General features: G+C 36.7%; 1 protein-coding gene across 1 annotated transcript in view; it reads right to left on the reverse strand.

Annotated features, from left to right (window-relative positions):
• The window catches only part of LOC120419175 (protein MON2 homolog), a 44,282-nt gene extending 31,872 nt beyond the window's left edge, over positions 1–12,410 (reverse strand). Inside the window, exon 1 of the mRNA XM_039581828.2 lies at positions 11,522–12,410. Coding sequence (XP_039437762.1) covers positions 11,522–11,650 — 129 coding nt within the window. The 5' untranslated portion in view covers positions 11,651–12,410. The remainder of the gene's footprint in view (positions 1–11,521) is intronic.
• Positions 12,411–22,225: the final 9,815 nt, after the last annotated feature.

The raw sequence follows: 22,225 nt of genomic DNA on the forward strand, positions 1-22,225 counted from the left end.
AGCAATTCTCTGAGATTTCAATCATTCGATTTTTTTTTTGTATTTTTAATCCGGCTGAAACTTTTTGGTGCCTTTTTTTCATAAAATTATTTTTAGGCCGTTGCAAATATTTTTTGAAGTTTATGTCCCTCGACTCTGACCAAAGTCGAGGTTTCATCAATTTAATGAAAAAAGGGTTTTAAAATGCACTGTTCAGTTGTTTTACCATCATTAGTTTCCAAAATATCTAAGTATTGAAGAAAATTTTATTTTTTGCGAGAAATACCCACCAAATCGATCAAAAAATTCCTTCAAAAGATACAGATTTTTTAATTTTCATATATCATTTTTGTATGGACAGCTGCCAAATTTGTAATGAAAATTATACGGACAAACTAATGATGCAAAATGGCTTCTTTGGGCATACCGAAGGCACCAATAAAATTTCAGCTGAATAAAAAAAATACAAAAATTAAAGTTAATAAAAAAGACCGATTTCGTAGAGAACTCAGTGCTTAAAAGTTTAATTTTTTATCAAACAAAAAAAGTAAAAATTAATTTTGACAAAACTATAACATTAAAATGATTCTTCAAAGAAAATGTTATACTTATTCTTAGTCAAAATTAAATTCTAGACACTTTTTCTACCAGCTTTTTCCAAACATTTTTAAAACCCGATCACCTTTTTTACATGGAATTTTTAAGTGGCCAAAACTGCCTCCAACCATAGTTGGTGCGTGCAATCCGGCGCTGGGAAAACGTTATATCGGTTTTATGACCCTCCTTCCTTTGATTCTGGCGAAAAAAAGGGGTTCCCCATTTCCCCAGAATAATTTAAATTATCCCAAAACAAGCCTCTTTTAATTGGAAAATTCGGGACTCTCTCCCCGGAAAGAAATCCCCAAACAAAAACGATACACACAAGTTGCATTAAATTTGATTTCATAACGAATGTCGATGTGTCCACTGTTGTTTGACAATGTGTGCTTATCGGTTCAATTCTTTGACCACACGTAATATGATGATTGATTCATTTTGGTTGTGTGTTTCTAATAAGCTGCCGCACCTGGGTCAACGGAACCACAATTTGCCACCTCAACAAATAGAACGCCGACACAAGCACACACCAAAGAAGATTTATCGATGATAATAAGAGGCCACTTATCAGCAATAACTACACGACATCGAGGGCGGTGAGTGAGAGTGTTTTAGGTTGGCAAGGTGTTTCAAAATTGAGAAAATTAGTTAATCATTAAAAAAAATGTAACGGAAATTTAAAAAAAATAACAAAATAATAAATTATGACAAATTCTAAATAAGTCACACCGCGTGCACCACCAGGTGGCAGCACTAACCAAAAAAAAAAAAGCTCTAGTGATTAATCATCCATGAAGAAAGTTGTGTGTGTGTCGTGGGTTCGAGGTCAACGTGGACAATTTTTCGGCCTGACCATGGTTAGTCATCCGGAGTAATGTGCGAAGGACCTTTTTTGTCGGAAGGAGGACAAAGAACGCACACGTTCATGCATGCTCACAAACACGACATGTTTGTGTGTCACGTTTATTGTTGCGTACTTTTTTGTTGACAACCTGGGATCAAAAAAGACTGATTATACGATTTAGGGCGCTCTGAGTTGGCAGTAAAAGCAGTAAAAGTTATCGGCCGGCCAAACACGGTTTGTTTTGATAACTAACGTTTGAACTAATGGTTTATCAAGCAGGGTTTTTTTTTAATCGATAACTTTGAAATACTTTGTCAATATTCATTATTTTTATTTTAAAAAAAATCGCGTTTTAAGAAAATGTTTGCTTAACGATGGATGAACTCTGTCCTATATCAAAAGAAGTTATTTTGCATTCAAGTCTCCTTACAAATTTGTGAGTTACAAAATGGGTATGTAAATATTAAAAATCTGTTTCTTGAGAAGGGATTGTTCGATCGATTAAGTGCCTTAGGCAAAATTGAAATTTATAATTAGGACTTCAAAAAAAAAAAAAAAAAAAGGTACACGAAAAAAGCTCGATTTTTTTATTTCACTTTCTATTTCTAAAAGTTAAATTCCCAAAGTAAGTATTTTAAGATTTATTAGGATACGCAGTTTTTCATTTTTTTTAGGTTAGTGCACATGTTTGCCTACTCTTGAAAAAAATATTTATGAAAAGCTGAGAAAATTATCTATATTTTGCTTTTTTAAACTTCGTTGATACGAACCTTAGTTGCTGAGATATTGCCATGCAAGTGTTTAAAAAAAGGAAAATTGATGTTTTCTAAGTCTCACCCAAACAACACCATTTTCTAATGTCGATATCTCAGCAACTAATGGTCCGATTTACAATGTTAAAATATGAAACATTCCACAGTGTGCGGAATGGCAAAATTAAGTGGAATAAATTGATAACTTCTTTATTTGACGTCCTAGCCAATTGGTGTCTTCGGAAGAGTTGTTGAACACACTTTCAACTACATTTCCTTAAAAATATCTCCGTGTCTATCGGTGTTTATTTTAAGATATCTCAATTTGAATTTGAAGGATTTTAATCAATTTATTTATAATTTTTAAGCGAAATCTTATTGAAATCGTGGTAATAATCGTTATATAGAAGGGTAAATTGATCGATTTTTATGGAAAATACTTTGTCTATGAAAAAATACGACAACCTTTCTAAAGTGACCAAATATAAAAGGAAATTCTTAATTTTAAATACGAACAATTATTTAAAATTTTCACTTACGTAATTTTTGGGCTAAACATGTTTTTATTCATAATTTTAGAATGTGTGTCAAAAATCGATCAGTTTACCCTTCAATATATTGATTATTACCACGATTTCAATAAGATTTCGCTTAAAAATAATAAATAAATTGATTAAAATCCTTCAAATTCAAATTGAGATATCTTAAAATAGACACCGATAGACACGGAGATATTTTTAAGGAAATGTAGTTGAAAGTGTGTTCAACAACTCTTCCGAAGACACCAATTGGCTAGGACGTCAAATAAAGGAGTTATCAATTTATTCCACTTAATTTTGCCATTCCGAACACTGTGGAATGCTTCATATTTTAACATTGTAAATCGGACCATTAGTTGCTGAGATATCGACATTAGAAAATGGTGGGTTGTTTGGGTGAGACTTCGAAAACATAATTTTTCCTGTTTTTAAATCTTTGCATGACAACATCTCAGCAAACAAAGGTCGTATTAACTAAGTTCAGAAAAGCAAAATGTGAAAAAATTTCTCAGCTTTTCAAAAATATTTTTTTAAACTAGGCATACATGGGCACACATTTAAAAAAATGAATAACTGCGACTATTTTCTAAAAAGTTACCTAAAAATGGCTTTAACTTGAAAACGGTGCACTTCATCAAAATTTAACTATTTGTTTGTTTGTTTATATTTATTCCGAACTTAAGACATACATCTTATCTGTTCACGCCGTGACGTAGAATGAAATGCGCTGAGAAACAATTGGTAAACAACGAAAGAAAGAACTAGACAATCAAACTGAATTAATCTAAAAACTAACTATTATTAAAATGCTCTAAACATGCTTTCTTAAATCCTATACTCGAATTTAACAATTGTAGATTAGGCGGCAATTGATTCCATTCTGCAATACCTCTAACAAAAAAAGAATTGGCATAGTGAGATGATCTAAATCTTGGCAAGATGAATTTTCTTCCTCTTCGGCTTCTCATAGGAGTTATTTTTGAGGTGATGTATGGAGGGGACTGATTGACAATAAATTTATGTAAGAGTAGAACTGATCTAAGCACACCAAAACGAGAAAACGGACAACCAATTAGGATATTCTGTCTGTGAGTCACGCTTGCAAAACGATTTAAACCAAACACAAAACGTACACAACAGTTTAAAGCAACTTTTAATTTATTATAAGCAAAAGTGGACGATTGTTTCAACACAAAGTCACAGGTTATAAAGTGCGGTAAAATTAAAGCTTTAAATAATTTTAGTTTAATCTTAAAGTCGAGATGATTTGCTTTGAGACGAAGGGATCTTAAAGCAGCATAAACTTTTCCACACTGCATCAAAATGAATTCGTCCCATTCGAATTTACTGGTAATTTTCACTCCTAAGCTGATAACTGTATCGTTATAATGAACTAATTGATTATTTAAAAATATGTCGGGTTTAAACACAGGTCTTTTTGATCTTGAAATACAAATAGCTTGCGTTTTTGATGCATTAAGTTTTAAATTGTTTGAAATAGCCCAATTGGCAACAATGGTCATATTTGTATTTATCATGTTAGATATTTCAAGTTGTGGTTTATTGGTACAGTCAAAATATATCTGTACGTCATCTGCGAACAAGTGAACACCACATCCTTGTAGGTGTGACGGTAGATCATTAATGTATAATGAGAAAAGTAATGGACCAAGAACGGATCCTTGTGGCACTCCTGAAAGAACCGGAAGCAACTGAGAAAATATTCCGTCGTTAAAAACAGTTTGAAATCTATTTGACAAATAAGATCGTACTAAACGTACTGCATCAGGACAAAAACCAAAAATCATTTTTAATTTATCACACAAAGTTTTATGACAAATAGTATCGAATGCTTTAGAATAGTCTAAAAGAATAAGCACAACGTATCCACCTGAGTCTATCACTAAGCCAATATCATCACATATCTTTAGCATTGCTGTTTTAGTACTATGTCTTGGGCGATATCCCGACTGGCAAGGTGTTAATAAATCAAAACGAGAAACAAAATCCGTAATTTGTTTTTTAATAACTCTTTCAAAAGCTTTAGAAAGCGCAGATAAAATACTAATTGGACGTAAATTGTCCAAACTAATTTTAAGACCTTTCTTTTTAATAGGTACAACTTTCGATATTTTCCAAACTTTGGGGTAAATACAAGTTTTAATTATTTTATTAAAAATATGTCGAATGGGTTCAACTATGAGGGGAATTATAGCTTTGCAAAATTTAATTGGAATTTCGTCCAGACCAACTGCATTAGATTTTATATCATATATTGCATTAACAACATGATATGATTCGATAGGTTTAAAAGCAAAAGCCTCAGGTACAGGCTAAAGTATTTTTTGATTGCAAATTCAATTTTAAATCAAAAAATAAAGTTTAATATTTTTTGCGACCAGCATTTCGATTTTTTTTAGAATCACTATTGATTAAAAATGCATAACTCAATCAAAGATTTTTTGCACAACCTGGAAATTTCAAAAAAGTTGGCATTTAATGTCCCCTAAAACATATAAAAAAATATAAAAAAAAATTTAAAAGAGTATTTTTTGCAAATCAAGTTTTAGTGACAAAAAGTTAAATAAAAAATCACCAAATTTTTTTTACCGTGTAGTGTAGTCCGTATCCATACCAAATCGATCAAAAAATTCCTTCAAAAGATACAGATTTTTAAATTTTCATATATCATTTTTCTACGGACAGCTGCCAAATTTGTATGGAAAATTATATGGACAAACTTATGTTAGCATTTATTTCCAAAATTTAAAATTTTATTTATTGGCAGGAGATTCACTAAAATTCAATTCTGTCGATTGGAGAGTTTTCAAGGAGCCCAATTCTATCATACCATGACGAAACTAATACGTTTACTGACAACAACTTCAGAAATGTCGATATGTGTAAAACTTGTAAAACTGCAAACTTTCATTCGTTAAAAGTTTAATCATAACGAAAACCCAGCAACTTATTTTTTTCTAAATTAAGTGCAATCATTTAGCTGTGGCCAGTGATTCTTTCGCTGCTTTCAATTATTTCCAGTGGGATCCTTTTAATTTCTCTGTCAGCAAAATCGTCCCCGCAAAGTGTCACAAACGGACTCCCAAAATTGATAGCGCTCAAATTTGTCTCCGTCCTAATCTCCCCCCTGGCAAGAGGAAAAACCACGAAGCCCACTCGACAAAGTGTTGCCATCACACAGTCTTAATCGACCCTTTTTTCTGCTGGCTGCAGCACAACCCAACTCTCAACCACCAACCAGAAAAGAGGAAAAGGTCAGCTCAAATCCTGAGATATATGTGTGTATCGGTTGCCGGTTTCAGATAAAAAGCTGGGTCTTCCCTTCTCGCTATCCGGCTTGGATGATTTTGCAAACAAAAATGACCTGTCAAGATGGCAACCCACTATCAGTTTTTGCGTCCAAACGAGCTTCAAAAACTATCAAGAACCGGGCAACAGAATAAGATAACCGTAAAATGATTTGATTATATTTCAAAAAGAGACACTGACCAAAAACCGCAAAACCCCTCAAATCCTGAAAAACGCCATCCGCAAATGTTCACAACAAAGCAAAGCTCAACTTTTTATAGTGGGGACTCCTTTGGCCAGAAGAGGTCCTTCTTCGCTCCGGGAGGATATTATTCCAAACCCCACCCACCCACACGCCACGCCAAATCCCAGACAATCGCCATCATCAGCAAGCATGGGTGGGTGGACGAAATTTTCCACCCTCTCATTTTGATTCAATTTGGACAGTTTAGAGGAGGTGGGCATCTGTGAGTGGTCAGGGGTTTCGAAACTAGTGAGGTTATGAGTTTGGGCAGTTTATTGAATGCTTAAGGTTTGAGGACCTTTTTTTTGTATAAAATCAAGGAAAAAAACAAAGATTTTTGAAGTAAGGCCGTTGCAAATATTTTTCAAAGATTATGTCGCCCAGGGGGGCAAAAAAATGGTAATGAAAATAGAAGTACAATCAATTAAAATTAATCTGAAAAGCATTTTTCTGCATTGTTATCATATTAAGTAACAAGATTTTCAAAAAATTTAAATGAAGACTAACATTTCAAAAGGGTTAAACATTCAATATGACGCCCTTTCAAAATGTTAGTCTTGGTATAAATATTTTGCAAATATTTTTTTCGAAGAGATCGGAAAATTTTACTAATGTTTCATATTTGAACATTGTAAATCGGACCATTAGTTGCTGAGATATCGACATTAGAAAATGGTGGGTTGTTTGGGTGAGACTTAGAAAACTTTAATTTTCCTGTTTTTAAACACTTGCATGGCAATATCTCAGCAACTAAGGGTCGTATCAACAAATTTCAAAAAAAGCAAAATATATAAAATTTCTCAGCTCAGTCTCAGCTTTTCAAAAATATTATAATAAACATGTGCACTTATTTTAAAAATTGAAAAACTGCGACTATTTTCAAAAAAGTTACCTAAAAATGGCTATAACTTGAAAACAGTGCACTTTATTAAAATTGCACTAAAATACTTTTTGATTGCAAATTCGATTTTACATCGAAAAATGAAGTTGACAATTTTTGCGACCGATATTTCGATTTTTTGAAAAAAACAGTATGGATTAAAAAATTCATAACTCGGTCAATGATTTTTTGCACAACCTGGAAATTTCTGAAAAGTTGGCATTTGATGTCCCCTAAAACATATTAAAAATGAAAAAATAAAAATAAAAATGGTGTTTTTTGCAAATCAAGTTTTAGTGACAAAAAGTTAAATAAAAAATCACCATTTTTTTTACCGTGTATCATACTTTTTCAGTGTAGTCCATATCCATACCTACAACTTTGCCGAAGACACCAAATCGATCAAAAAATTCCTTTTAAAGATACAGATTTTTGAATTATCATACATCATTGTTGTATGGACAGCTGCCAAATTTGTATGGAAAATTATATGGACAAACTAATGATGCAAAATGGCTTCTTAGGGCATACCGAAGGCACCAAAAAAGTTTCAGTTGGATTAAAAAAAAATCGAATTACCGAAATCTGAGAGAACTGCTCAGGTAATGCTGTGTAATAACTTATTTTTAATTTTGTTCTAGAATTGACTTAATCCATAAACATTATGTTAAATTTTAAATGCTTTCACTAAGAATATTTTTTTTTTTAATATTGTAGTAAATTTCGAAGCACAAATACTAAAAAATCACAAAATAACGTATTTTTTCGAAAATACTCAAATTTCAAGAATTTGTATTACGAGTATCAAACGAAGAGACATTTGGTATGCTTTTCACTATGATTAGAGTTTTATTTTTGTTCAATACTTAAATGTTTACAGGATACCGTATTTTTCGAAAATACAAAAATTTTCAAAATTTGAAAAATTGGTATCAACGAAGTGAAATTTTGTATGCTTTTCACTTTTATTAGGGTATTTCTATTGAATATTGAAACCTATTTTTTGAAAATACTTAAATTTTAATAATTTGCATTATCAGTATCAAACGAAGCGAACTTTTGTTTGCTTTTTCCCTTTTATAACCGTTTTTTTTTGTAAAATACTAAAATTTCCACAGAATAACGTATTTATGAAAATACTTTAATTTTTACAATTTGCACCATCGGTATCATACGAAGCGAAAATGTGTATGCTTTTCACTTTGATTAGAGTTTTTTTTATTAAATACTCAAATTTTCACATGATACCGATACAAAATACTGTATTTTTTTGAAAATACTTAAATTTTCATAACTTGCAGTATGGGTATCAAACAATGTGAAATTTTGCTAGATTCTTTCACCGAAATTGTGCATAATGATGGCCTAAATTTTGAAAAAATGAGTATTGCAAATTATGAAAATTGGATTATACTTAAAAAAATAGGGTTTTTTTGTGAAAATTTAAGTATTTAATTTACAAAAACTTTAAAATTGTTTAAATGCATGCAAAATTTCAAATCATTTGATGCCCATGTTGGCAATTATGAAAATTTGGGTATTCAAAAAAAATACGGTATTTTGTAAAAATTTTATTCATTCATATGGCAAATTATAAAAATTTAAGTATTTAAAAAAACCGTTATTTTGTGAAAATTTTAGTAAATCATTCAAAAAAACTCTAAAACAAAGAAAATGCATGACAAATTTCGAATCGTTTGAAACCCATATTGCAAATTATGAAAATTTGGGTACCTTAACAAAAATACGGTATTTTGTGAAAATTTTAGTTTTTCATTCAGAATGCTCTAAATCATTGAAAATGCATGTGAAACTTCAAATCTGATACTCATATTGCAAATTACAATATTTTGAGTATTTTCGAAAACGGTGTTTTGTGATTTTGTTTAGTATTTATCTTTGAAACTTACCATATTATCAAAAAAAACGTTACTTAATCCACCTTTAGGAGGTTGGTGCATTCCTCGCATATTTTTATCAAAATATCTAAGATCAGGCTTCAAAAAAGTGTATTGAAAACACTAAAGTACTTATAACTTTTGATAGGGTTGTCAGATCATCAATCTTTTGGGCTCGTTGGAAAGGTCTTTTGATTACCTATCCAACGATGGGCCGCATAATAGATCCGGACAACTTTTTCATCAAAATATTTGAGATCCGGCCTCAAAAAAGTGTATAAATAACACTTAAGTGCTCATAACTTTTGATGGGGTTGTCAGATCTTCAATCTTTTGGACAGGTCTTTCTAATACCTTTCTAACAATATATTGCATGACGGGTTTTCTTACAAAAACCACCCTTTTTACAAGTTTAGCTAAAACCGTTTTTTTAGCATAACTTTTGAAGTACTTTTGTAAACTTCATAATATTAACTAGGGTCTTGTGAGACCCCAAGACGGATTGAATGAGACCCTTACAGTCTAAATCGGTTCAGCCAGTCCGGAGATAATCGAGTGCACATTTTTGGGTGCACGGACTCACATTGTTCAGAATTTGATTCTGAGTCGATAGGTATACGTGAAGGGTCTAGGAGGTCTAATAAAGAAGTTCATTTTTCGAGTGATTTTATAGCCTTTCCTCATTGAGGTGAGGAAGGTAAAAATACATTCTTAGTGAAAGCTTTAAAAATGCAACATGATTTGATTGGATCAAATCAATTTTAGAAATAGCGAGAAAAAAAAAAACAAAGAAAAAGCATGTGGCTGCCAGTTGAGCGGCTGCTTGAGTGTTGGGCTCGGCTTCGTTCGTTTCAACATCGTGTGCGTTCACTGACGGTTATATTTCGGAATGAAGATCAAGACAGAGGCGCGCTCAGTCAACATTGAACGATCGAGCCGATCATGAAAGGTTTACTGCCTAGCCCTGTCAAATTTTGAGAGCAAAACAAAATCGAGCATAAACGAATTAAAGGGTTTAAAATCGTCATAAAAGTATTTTTCTACTGGCTGGGAAACCCTGCCGCAGTGGCCCGATAAAAGCCTCTAAATCTCAGCTTCTGGACCTGAGTCCCGACAATCTCGTCGTCGTCGTTGTTGGCATGCCTTCTGTTTCGTATAGGGATTTAAGAAAACCGGACCAATTCTTGGAAAGGGACGACAACGACTGAGAAGGAGCGCAGTTATTCCCACATATCTGAAACGTATAAGAGTGGGTAGGGAATGCCTAATCCTTTTAGTTCTTTGAATTTTTCATAAGCTTAAGACTTTTCTATTAACTCAAAGAAACAACGAAAAAAAAATAAACAATCTTAACTTATGAAAAACATTTAAAGTTGAATATGATAAGCTTTAACATTTCTGTTCAAAACACCCCTAAACGTATTCTCTCTTCCAAATCCTGCACATCTAAACGCTGTTGGTTCGAAAAACATTTGCTAAACCCGTTACGAGGCGGGCCTAAATAAATATGTTTGCTTAAAATTCATTGACCTTTGGCAGAACGCTCCCTGCTGTTGCTACTAACTGTTTTTGGAAGCTGGTCCCCCCTCCCATCTCTTTTCGTCCGGATGTGCATTGAATTGGAAATGGCCTCTTCCGAATTTGAGAGGAAATTTGTTGTGTTTGTTTGTGCGCCGAATGTGTGGATTTGGCATTTCCACTTTTTCCCTTTTGGAGAGCAACAAACACGAAGAAAAATAAGCTCTCGTGAGCTTTGGCTAACCCCAACCGGTAATTCCCGGAAGGATCTTCTCAGGGAGGGGGGGACTGAGAAGGAGGGGGGTTTCGGAAGGGAGTGCTTCATGTTCGGAGCATGTAGGTACATTTATGCCGTGCTTTCCGGAAGGAAACCCTTGCCACTCGGAAAATTTAAAAAAGCGATGCTGGACAACCAGATATATTTTAGCTCTTGTTGGGAAATATATTTCCTTTCCTGACAGACCAAAGACTGGTTTTGATGTGATGAATAGTTCATGATACCTTTGGACAGGGGTAATCTATAGACCTTCAAGCAGACCCGTAGCCAGGGGGAATAAATAACCTCTGAACAAGAAAAGCTAAAACACAAATCATGAGCATGAAGCAAAAGTTCTACAAATTAAAAACTGAGAATCTCTTTCGCACTCCACGGTGTACGTGCCAAAACTGGACAACATCTTTTTCTTTTCTCCACACCCACTCGCAGTCCTTCACTACTCTGTGCACTAAATTAACCAACATTGACCCTGTTAATTTAATTCGACCCTTCGCTCAAAGCATCTTGCTCGAGATTTCTTCTGCACCACCTTTGCCCGGTGGTGCTGACGAAACCACTTCTCGGGGCACTCTCTACGTGACACGACCGTGACGAGGCTTATCATTCCACTTCCCACTTCACCAGGGCCAAAGGATAAAAATCGAGGACGGCAAAGCTCGCTGCCGGCATTTTCGCCTCCCTTACCTCCTTAATCTGCGGGTACTTTTTCTTCGTCTCCAGCGACAGGTTCCGGAAGTCGGTCTGCAGCGCCTCCAGGAACTTTTGCGCCGCCTCGTTGTCCGTGGTGCCACCGGCCGCAAACGACGACGACATTTTGGCCACAGAATCTGTTTGCTGTGGTGGCCAACCTACCCCCGGGGGAGGCGAAACTTACGTAAGATTACTGGATTTCGTTTTTTGTGGGTTTTTTGCACCCTTTTACTAGATGTTTTTATTTGCCTTCAGCAGCAGCAAAAAGAATCACTTCAAATCTTCAAACTTTTCCCCGGCTGGCAGCTTCTTTGACTTTGCGGTGGCCACTCATTGCCCTCCTCCTCCTCCGGTGACCCGTTCCGTCCCCAGCAGCTGCACCAGTGCGATGTTATTTTCTTCTGCCAGGATTGACACGTAAGTGGTGCAGCAGCAGCAGCATCAAAGGCAATGTAAATAAATGCAAAGTAGGCCGGAGATTGCAGCACTCTTGAGACGCTCGCTCGCAACAAAAAGTCGCGAATTTTCCTCCTTTTGGAGATTTTTCCCCGCCTCCCACTCTGGCGGGGTGGGTGCCCCGACGCCTACGGTGTTATCACTGCGTTTTTTCTTGCACAATCAAATTTTTTCTCGGAAGGTGGGGGAGAATCACTTTGGCCACGAAATGCACTTTTTTCAAACTTTGGCGAAATCACTTTTAAGCACTTTGCATCCACTCCCAAAACACCAAAAATCTTCAAAACACTTGCGATTTTCCCCGCGGTATCGTGCAGAGGAAAATCTGCTGTTGTTTTTCCCCGAAAAAACACTTTTTTTCCTCCAACTACGCGACGAACTGACGACGTCGGAGAACGGATTGGTGAATGAAAACTTCGCTGATCTGATGATGATGATGTCGTCGGTCGCACGCAAAGTTTTCCACCGTGGCGAGTGACAGCTGTCAAATGGAAAAAGTCCACAAAGTTATGATCCACAAACAGTGTGGAGGGGTAGGAATGTGAAATACACTGAGAATCAGAGTTACACATTCTTCAACACTTTTACACACTTGTAAGGGATTTTTCTGTTCAACTATTATCAACTTACACAAAAGTGCGTAATCCTACTTGAACTGAAAATCCCATGCATACTTAAGTGCGTTAAAGTGAACTAAACAGGGTGTAATGTTGATTTTCAATCTAGGGACAGGTTTGAACTTCTGTTCGAATAAGGAAATAACAGAATAAACATTATAAAACACTGACCTACAAAAACAAAAGGTAAACAGCTAACTTTTTGCTCCAAGCTCCACTCTTTAAAAGGTAAACAAGATTTGGCTCATATGCTGGATCGAGTCCCAAAGTTTTGGAGCCGATCCGAATCCGCACCGAAATCCCGAAGTGGCACCCCCCCTAGACAAAACAACTGGCAGACTTTTTCTGTCTGTTATTCTCTTCTTCGGCGATTGTCAGAATTCGACTTTGACGTTTTGTCACATCAGCTGTTGCCTTGCTGTGAAGAATTCTGGAACAACATGTGAAAATGGCGAATAAGTATTGGAATGGAAATGTTATGAAAAGTAAAAAAAACCTAATTAAGAAGTTTAACGCAACTTCTTGCCTCATTTCACATTAAATAATGCAAGATTTGCAAAATAGTCATCTTTCAGTTCAGAATTTGCAAAAGTTGTTTGGCTTCAATATGCTTTCCCCTATTTTCATTTATTGTTCTTGAAAGTTTCTCAGCAAGTGCAGCTGCGTGTAGGGTCCTACGCGATGCAAGTCGCCAAACTTGTATTCATATTGCACCACACCTTGCATGCATATCGCGTTTACACCACACCTTGCGTGCAAGCCTTTGTGTTCGATTCTGACATAAGAGCGCGTGGCTATTGAGTCGAGAGAAAGCCACCGGCCGGATCGGACAGGGAGCGACGACGCGAACCGATGGTTAGCGGGCGGACGGGTGGAAGGCCATCGGTGATAATCGGAGTGAGCACAGGAAATCTAGGACACTACAATTGGCGACGAGGGTAAAAAAAAAAGAAAAAAAAAATTGAATTTCAGCATGGTAAATTGTGCTTTGAAGGTGAAATGTTTTGTTTATAATAAACAAAAACAACAAAAGGATGTAGTGAATTTTGTGAGGAAAAAAAAAGTGTTGTTCTGTTGTGAAAAAAGGAGAAAAATGTTGTGGTTGGGTTTGTTTTGAAAAAAAAAAATGAGTTAGGAAAGAAATTTAAAAAAAATGCGAGGTTTGGTAATATTTTGTTAAGCTGGCGGCAGCAGGTAACGACGGGAAACTGTTTTGCTTCGCATGGAAAATAAGTGAATTGCTTCGAAATGTTGATTTGATTGCGACTGAAAAAAAAATATTGCGGCTTATTGCGTAGTTTATATTGAAAGCAGATTTGGAGGAATCTAAAAAAAAAAAAGAAAAAAAAAAGAAAAAGATTGGCTTGATGTGCATCATGGCTTCAAACAAAAGGAGCAAAATTTGGCGGAATATTAGCGGTAGCACTGGCTTGTTTGTACCAAAGTTTATTAACAGAATTGTACAGAACAGTACAGTACTGATGTGGAAAATTGTGATGTGAATGACTTATGTTTGTGGCTGACTGACTGCACAGAAAACCACCAATAAATGAAACTGATTAAAGGTAAGGGTTTAATGCCAGCGAGGATCGATATAAGGTTTGGATATTTTTAGAAGTGTAAGAGATCGATGCCGTCGAGGATCGATATGATTTTCGGCCATCGTTGAGATGTGCAAGAGATCGATGCCTGCGTGGATCGATATGAGGTTCGGCCATCGTTGAGACGTGCAAGAGATCGATGCCTGCGTGGATCGATAGGAGGTTCGGCCGTCGTTGAGACGTGCAAGAGATCGATGCCTGCTTGGATCGATATGAGGTTCGGCCATCGTTGAGATGTGCAAGAGATCGATGCCTGCGTGGATCGATATGTGGTTTGGATGTTTCTTAAAAGTGCAAGAGATCGATGCCTGCGTGGATCGATATGAGGTTCGGCCATCGTTGAGATGTGCAAGAGATCGATGCCTGCGTGGATCGATATGAGGTTCGGCCATCGTTGAGATGTGCAAGAGATCGATGCCTGCGTGGATCGATATGAGGTTCGGCCGTCGTTGAGACGTGCAAGAGATCGATGCCTGCTTGGATCGATATGAGGTTCGGCCATCGTTGAGATGTGCAAGAGATCGATGCCTGCGTGGATCGATATGTGGTTTGGATGTTTCTTAAAAGTGCAAGAGATCGATGCCTGCGTGGATCGATATGAGGTTCGGCCATCGTTGAGATGTACAAGAGATCGATGCCTGCGTGGATCGATATGAGGATCGGCCATCGTTGAGATGTGCAAGAGATCGATGCCTGCGTGGATCGATAGGAGGTTCGGCCGTCGTTGAGACGTGCAAGAGATCGATGCCTGCTTGGATCGATATGAGGTTCGGCCATCGTTGAGATGTACAAGAGATCGATGCCTGCGTGGATCGATATGAGGATCGGCCATCGTTGAGATGTGCAAGAGATCGATGCCTGCGTGGATCGATAGGAGGTTCGGCCGTCGTTGAGACGTGCAAGAGATCGATGCCTGCTTGGATCGATATGAGGTTCGGCCATCGTTGAGATGTGCAAGAGATCGATGCCTGCGTGGATCGATATGTGGTTTGGATGTTTCTTAAAAGTGCAAGAGATCGATGCCTGCGTGGATCGATATGAGGTTCGGCCATCGTTGAGATGTACAAGAGATCGATGCCTGCGTGGATCGATATGAGGATCGGCCATCGTTGAGATGTGCAAGAGATCGATGCCTGCGTGGATCGATATGTGGTTTGGATGTTTCTTAAAAGTGCAAGAGATCGATGCCTGCGTGGATCGATATGAGGTTCGGCCATCGTTGAGATGTACAAGAGATCGATGCCTGCGTGGATCGATATGAGGATCGGCCATCGTTGAGATGTGCAAGAGATCGATGCCTGCGTGGATCGATAGGAGGTTCGGCCGTCGTTGAGACGTGCAAGAGATCGATGCCTGCTTGGATCGATATGAGGTTCGGCCATCGTTGAGATGTGCAAGAGATCGATGCCTGCGTGGATCGATATGTGGTTTGGATGTTTCTTAAAAGTGCAAGAGATCGATGCCTGCGTGGATCGATAGGAGGTTCGGTCATCGTTGAGATGTGCAAGAGATCGATGCCTGCGTGGATCGATATGTGGTTTAGATGTTTCGTAAAAGAGATCGATGCCTGCTAGGATCGATATGAAGTTCGGCCGAAATTGAAAAGTACATAGTATATCGTTCCAGCATGGATTAATATATGATTCGTTATAGTGAGTTTAGTTCTGCCGTCTTTCAGACGGGTTCGAAATTGAAGTCTGGAGGTCTCGATGTGTGAGAACTTTGTCCATGCAGATGTCATTGTTAGAGTTGTTTGTTACTTAGATTGTCACCTAAGAACTAAAAAAAAGGGGGGTGTTGGAATGCTGAATTATGTGCAGCGGGTATTTCAGAGACTTTAAAAGCTCTACTGTTGAAAAAAAGCATCATTACAATCTTGAAAGAGTTTGATGGTTTCACTAGTGATTGGCGGGATAGTAGTGTTTCTGAAAAGGAGTCATGTAGATATGACATGTTCAAAGACAGGATTCCAGCGTAGAATTATGAACTTCTTTTGACACCGAGATTGGAACAGTAGACGTGTTATTCGACATAACAGTCGCTTTTAAAGCATGATAGGTAAAAAAACGAAGAAATTTGTTAGAGAGGATGAGAAGTGTTATGCTGTTAGTGTTACCGGAATGATTCTATAAATTGATGTTGTTATAAATTAATTAAGGTTGATGAGTTAGCAATGTAAACAGTAAAAGGCAAGTATGCTGTTACAATGTGGCTGACAAGCTTCGCAGTACAAAGCAGGAGGTCTATAATGTGATTAAAATGGCACGATGAAGGTTCAATAAAACGAGGTTACAATAATTGAAAGAGCTATTGCTGAATAAGAGGTGCGGCGAGCATGTTTTTATATGTGATTTTGATCTTAACAAATGTAACAACTATATGCAGTTACTCAGGATTTGTGGACAAACTTTGTCAAATTTATGGAGAGCGGAAGTGTAATGAATAACGGAACTTCTAAGTTGCAACATTTGGAACAACTGAGTACTAAAGTTTCAACAATTTCTTTGTTAAGGGGATGAAGGTTTGGGTCACTTTAAGCAAACAAGCTCGAGAAGGAAGAACAACTATAATGTAAGTGAATGTGAAGGATCAGCGGAAGCAACCCACATTTAGTGTCTTTTGTGTGAGTAACCGAAGTTCACACGTGGAATGTAAAGTTTGGAAAATTGGTTGCAACTTCTAGTGATTGGAGTTGTACAAGATGCAATGCATAGATTGTTTTGAAGCCCATGGATTGTTTGACAGATTAGAGAAAAAAAAGCAGAATTTTTAGGAAAAAAGCGCTGACTTATACGAGACGGTTACACCAAGGTGATTTGAAAAAAAAAAAGTTTCAGCTTGTCCACTGAGGAAGTATTTTTGATACGAGAGTTTAGCTACACAGAAAAAAAAATCATGGTAATATTACATCTGGGAAGGGGTACATCTTTTATGTCAGAAAAAAGGTGTAATTTTACCTCTGGAAATGTGTAATTTTACCACTTTTCTGGTGTAATGTCACTTTTTCAGTCTAAATTGAGGTAAAATTACATCATAAAAGAGGTAATATTCAACCTTCCAAAATTACAGCTTCCAAATTTACATTATTTTTTACTGTGTACGGTTTGGTTAAAGAGATCCGCGTCATTGATACATGTCGTTTTTGATCATGAATGCAATATGTGAGTGTATTGTCCGTTTCTCTTGAAGGTACACACCACGAGGCGTTTCAGAATGTGCTGTAGACATTGTCGCCCGTGATTTTTCTGTTCTTTTAGTGCATTATAGTGGGATTTTAGAACGTGCATTTATCGAAAGTGCGGCTGGTTTGCCGCGTGTCTTTTCGGATAAAACGGTCAATATCAATATTAGAGGGTAACAAATATAAAGGGGAATCTTTAGAGAGTAAACTATATTGCTATCGATGGTAGTTGCCAATGAGATGGTTTTTTTTTATGCTTTGGTGAGGTTTCTTAATGTTATGTGAGAGATGAAAAAATTTGGATGAGAGAATAACGTGAAACGTCACATTTTGTGACTATCGTGTTCCGATTGTTGACAGATTCTTTACTAATTTAGTTTAAACGTCCCACACAAATTGCTGCCCACATCGGACATTTTATCGAGACATTTGCTAGACATCTATCAGTAATGAACATTTGGGTGATTTAGCTTTGCCAGCGAGACATCTCATGGACATCTACGAACCCGTCGTGAGCATAAAAAAAAAAGATTCACTTTAGTTCGGATGTTCATCTTAAGATAAAGAAAATCAAATTTCAAATCGAGCTTCAAATTTTAAATGAATTTTACTTGAAAAAAGTCGAAGAATTTGTTATATAAAAAAAAAAAAAACTTCATGTTGGAAAGGGGTGTACAGGATTGCAATGATTGTTTGTTAGATTTTGAATTGAAAGGAAAGGTAACGAAGTTTATGAGTTTTTAGTATTGCGCTTATTTCTTACCGAACAATTATAGTCTTCTTTATTTGGTTATACAGTATATTAGTCGGAAGCAAGTTCGTGGAGAGAGTGAAATGTTATATTTTTGAAGGTATGTTCAAGAATAGGATCATCTGTAGATTTGACAGTTATTTGTTTTTTTTATTAAGGTAAGATGGGGGTGTAGGGTCCTACGCGATGCAAGTCGCCAAACTTGTATTCATATTGCACCACACCTTGCATGCATATCGCGTTTACACCACACCTTGCGTGCAAGCCTTTGTGTTCGATTCTGAAATAAGAGCGCGTGGCTATTGAGTCGAGAGAAAGCCACCGGCCGGATCGGACAGGGAGCGACGACGCGAACCGATGGTTAGCGGGCGGACGGGTGGAAGGCCATCGGTGATAATCGGAGTGAGCACAGGAAATCTAGGACACTACACTGCGCATCTGTCAAATCGTCAGTTTGACAGTCGCTGATCCCTGAGGGTGAGCGAGAAGGAAGATAAGAAAGTGCGGTCAAGTTTGTATTCGCGGTGGCACGTCAGTTCGTCAGTGGTGAGAGGCTACCACACTAACCACTAAACCACCGGACCCGGCTGGCAATTTTCTTTATTTTTACAGAGCATGCAAAGTGCAAGAAAAAAAAATTAAACATGTACACAACAGACACGCATGATTTTTAATTTGTAATTAAAATTCACTCGATAGGGTCCTAAAGTCATATTCTAATTTTTATGTACAACGGTAAATAAATACGCTTAAACCATTTGTGATCACTTTTTATGGTTTTATAGCGAAATAATAAATTGACAAAACAACATTTCTGTAGATTTTTTTTGAAAAACATTTTTTTTGAATTTATGACTGTCTTTCTTGTCTTTGTCTTTTACTGCTCGTACAACCTCCGGGTCATGAGCTGTCTCCAGATGCGCTGCCACTGGACTCGGTCCTGGGCTGCTACTCTCCAATTCCGCTGCGGAACTCCCACACTTTTCAGATCTTCCTCCACTTGGTTCAACCACCGTGCACGTTGCGCCCCCCTCCGCCGCGTTCCAGCCGGCTCCGAATTAAACACCAACTTCACCGGATTGATAGTCTGGTTCGGTTGGCGCGCGTCCAGCGCGTCCGGCATTCTTGCGACGTGTCCGGCCCACCGGATTCGGCCAGCCTTGGCGACCTTCCGAATACTTGGCTTGCCGAAGAGTTGCGCCAGCTCGTGGTTCATCCTTCTCCTCCATACGGTGTTCTCACGCACGCCGCCAAAGTTCGTCCTAAGCACTCGTCGCTCGAAAACTTCAAGCGCTTGCAGGTCCTTCTCGAGCATCGTCCACGTCTCGTGCCCGTAGAGGACGACGGGTCTTATCAGCGTTTCGTACATGGTACACTTTGTACGCCGGGAAAGGTGACCAGACCGTAAGGTCTTGTGGAGTCCGTAGTAGGCACGACTACCGGTGATGATGCGCCTCCGAATTTCTCTGCTGCAGTTGTTGTCCGACGTAACCAACGATCCGAGGTACACAAACTCCTCCACAACCTCGAACTCGTCGCCGTCGATCGTCACGCTCGGTCCTATGCGAGTCCTAAGGGACTCGGTTCCTCCTGCCAGCAGATACTTCGTCTTCGCAACATTCACCTTCAATCCAACCTTATCCGCTTCCCGCTTCAATTCGGTGTACCGCCTGGCCACCTCCTCGAACGTTCTGCCGACAATGTCCATGTCGTCGGCATAGCAGATGAACTGGCTGGATCGGTTGATAATCGTGCCCCGCATGTTGAAGCCCGCCCGCCTCATAACACCTTCAAGCCCAATGTTGAAACAGAGGCCGGAGATACCGTCGCCTTGTCGCAGTCCCTTGCGCGATTCGATCGGGTCGGACATCGCTCCCGAAATCTTCACGCTGCACCGCGCCCCGTCCATCGTTGATTTCACTAGTCTGATCAGCTTCCCGGGAAAGCCGTTCTCGTACATGATCTTCCATAGCTCTTCGCGATCGACCGAGTCGTACGCGGCTTTGAAATCGATGAACAGGTGGTGCGTCGGGATCTGGTACTCGCGACATTTTTGGAGGATTTGGCGTAGCAAAAAGATTTGGTCCGTCGTCGATTTCCCCTCCACAAAACCGGCTTGGTACGACCCAACGAAATCCTTTGCTCGCTCCGACAGACGACAGAAAATGATCTGAGACAGCACTTTGTAGGCCGCGTTGAGAATAGTGATAGCTCGATAGTTCTCACATTCCAACTTGTCCCCCTTCTTGTAGATCGGGCATATTACTCCCTCTTTCCACTCCTCCGGTAGCTGTTCTGTGTCCCAGACCTTGACAATCAGCCGGTGTAGACAGGCTGCCAGCTTGTCCGGGCCCATCTTGATGAGTTCGGGACCGATACCATCCTTATCCGCTGCTTTGTTGTTCTTCAGCTTCTTGATGGCATCCTTAACTTCCCTCATCGTGGGTGCTGGCTCGTCCTCGCCGTCCACCATACCGCTGACGTCGTTTCCCCCGTCGCCCTGGTACTCCGCCTCTGGGCCGTTCAGGTGTTCGTCGAAGTGCTGCTTCGACACGCATGATTTTTAATTTGTAATTAAAATTCACTCGATAGGGTCCTAAAGTCATATTCTAATTTTTATGTACAACGGTAAATAAATACGCTTAAACCTTTTGTGATCACTTTTTATGGTTTTATAGCGAAATAATAAATTGACAGAACAACATTTCTGTAGATTTTTTTTGAAAAACATTTTTTTTGAATTTATGACTGTCATGAATCTTTAAACCAATGTATCTAAATATTCATGATTTTTTTCTAATTTTTGTAGTTTTAAATATTTAGAGTCTGAAATTTGTCAGTGATTTGTCGTAAATTTCCAAATATTTTTTTACAATTTTAATATATACTTTCGTGCCGCCCCTTTCATACATTGCTCCAGAATTTTAGAATTTTAGAATTTTAGAATTTTAGAATTCTAGAATTTTAGAATTTTAGAATTTTAGAATTTTAGAATTTTAGAATTTTAGAATTTTAGAATTTTAGAATTTTAGAATTTTAGAATTTTAGAATTTTAGAATTTTAGAATTTTAGAATTTTAGAATTTTAGAATTTTAGAATTTTAGAATTTTAGAATTTTAGAATTTTAGAATTTTAGAATTTTAGAATTTTAGAATTTTAGAATTCTAGAGTTTTAGAATTTTTGAATTTTAGAATTTTAGAATTTTAGAATTTTAGAATTGTAAAATTTTAGAATTTTAGAATTTCAGAATTTTAGAATTTTAGAATTGTAGAATTTTAGAATTTTAGAATTTTAGAATTTTAGAATTTTAGAATTTTAGAATTTTAGAATTTTAGAATTTTAGAATTTTAGAATTTTAGAATTTTAAAATTTTAGAATTTTAGAATTTTAGAATTTTAGAATTTTAGAATTTTAGAATTTTAGAATTTTAGAATTATAGAATTTTAGAATTTTAGAATTTTAGAATTTTAGAATTTTAGAATTTTAGAATTTTAGAATTTTAGAATTTTAGAATTATAGAATTTTAGAATTTTAGAATTTTAGAATTTTAGAATTTTAGAATTTTAGAATTTTAGAATTTTAGAATTTTAGAATTTTAGAATTTTAGAATTTTAGAATTTTAGAATTTTAGAATTTTAGAATTTTAGAATTTTAGAATTTTAGAATTTTAGAATTTTAGAATTTTAGAATTTTAGAATTTTAGAATTTTAGAATTTTAGAATTTTAGAATTTTAGAATTTTAGAATTTTAGAATTTTAGAATTTTCGAATTTTAGAATTTTAGAATTTTAGAATTTTAGAATTTTAGAATTTTAGAATTTTAGAATTTTAGAATTTTAGAATTTTAGAATTTTAGAATTTTAGAATTTTAGAATTTTAGAATTTTAGAATTTTAGAATTTTAGAATTTTAGAATTTTAGAATTTTAGAATTTTAGAATTTTAGAATTTTAGAATTTTAGAATTTTAGAATTTTAGAATTTTAGAATTTAGAATTTTAGAATTTTAGAATTTTAGAATTTTAGAATTTTAGAATTTTAGAATTTTAGAATTTTAGAATTTTAGAATTTTAGAATTTTAGAATGTAGAATTTT

This window comes from Culex pipiens, chromosome 2 (genome assembly GCF_016801865.2).
Source record: "Culex pipiens pallens isolate TS chromosome 2, TS_CPP_V2, whole genome shotgun sequence".
Classification (NCBI taxonomy): Eukaryota; Metazoa; Arthropoda; class Insecta; order Diptera; family Culicidae; genus Culex; species Culex pipiens.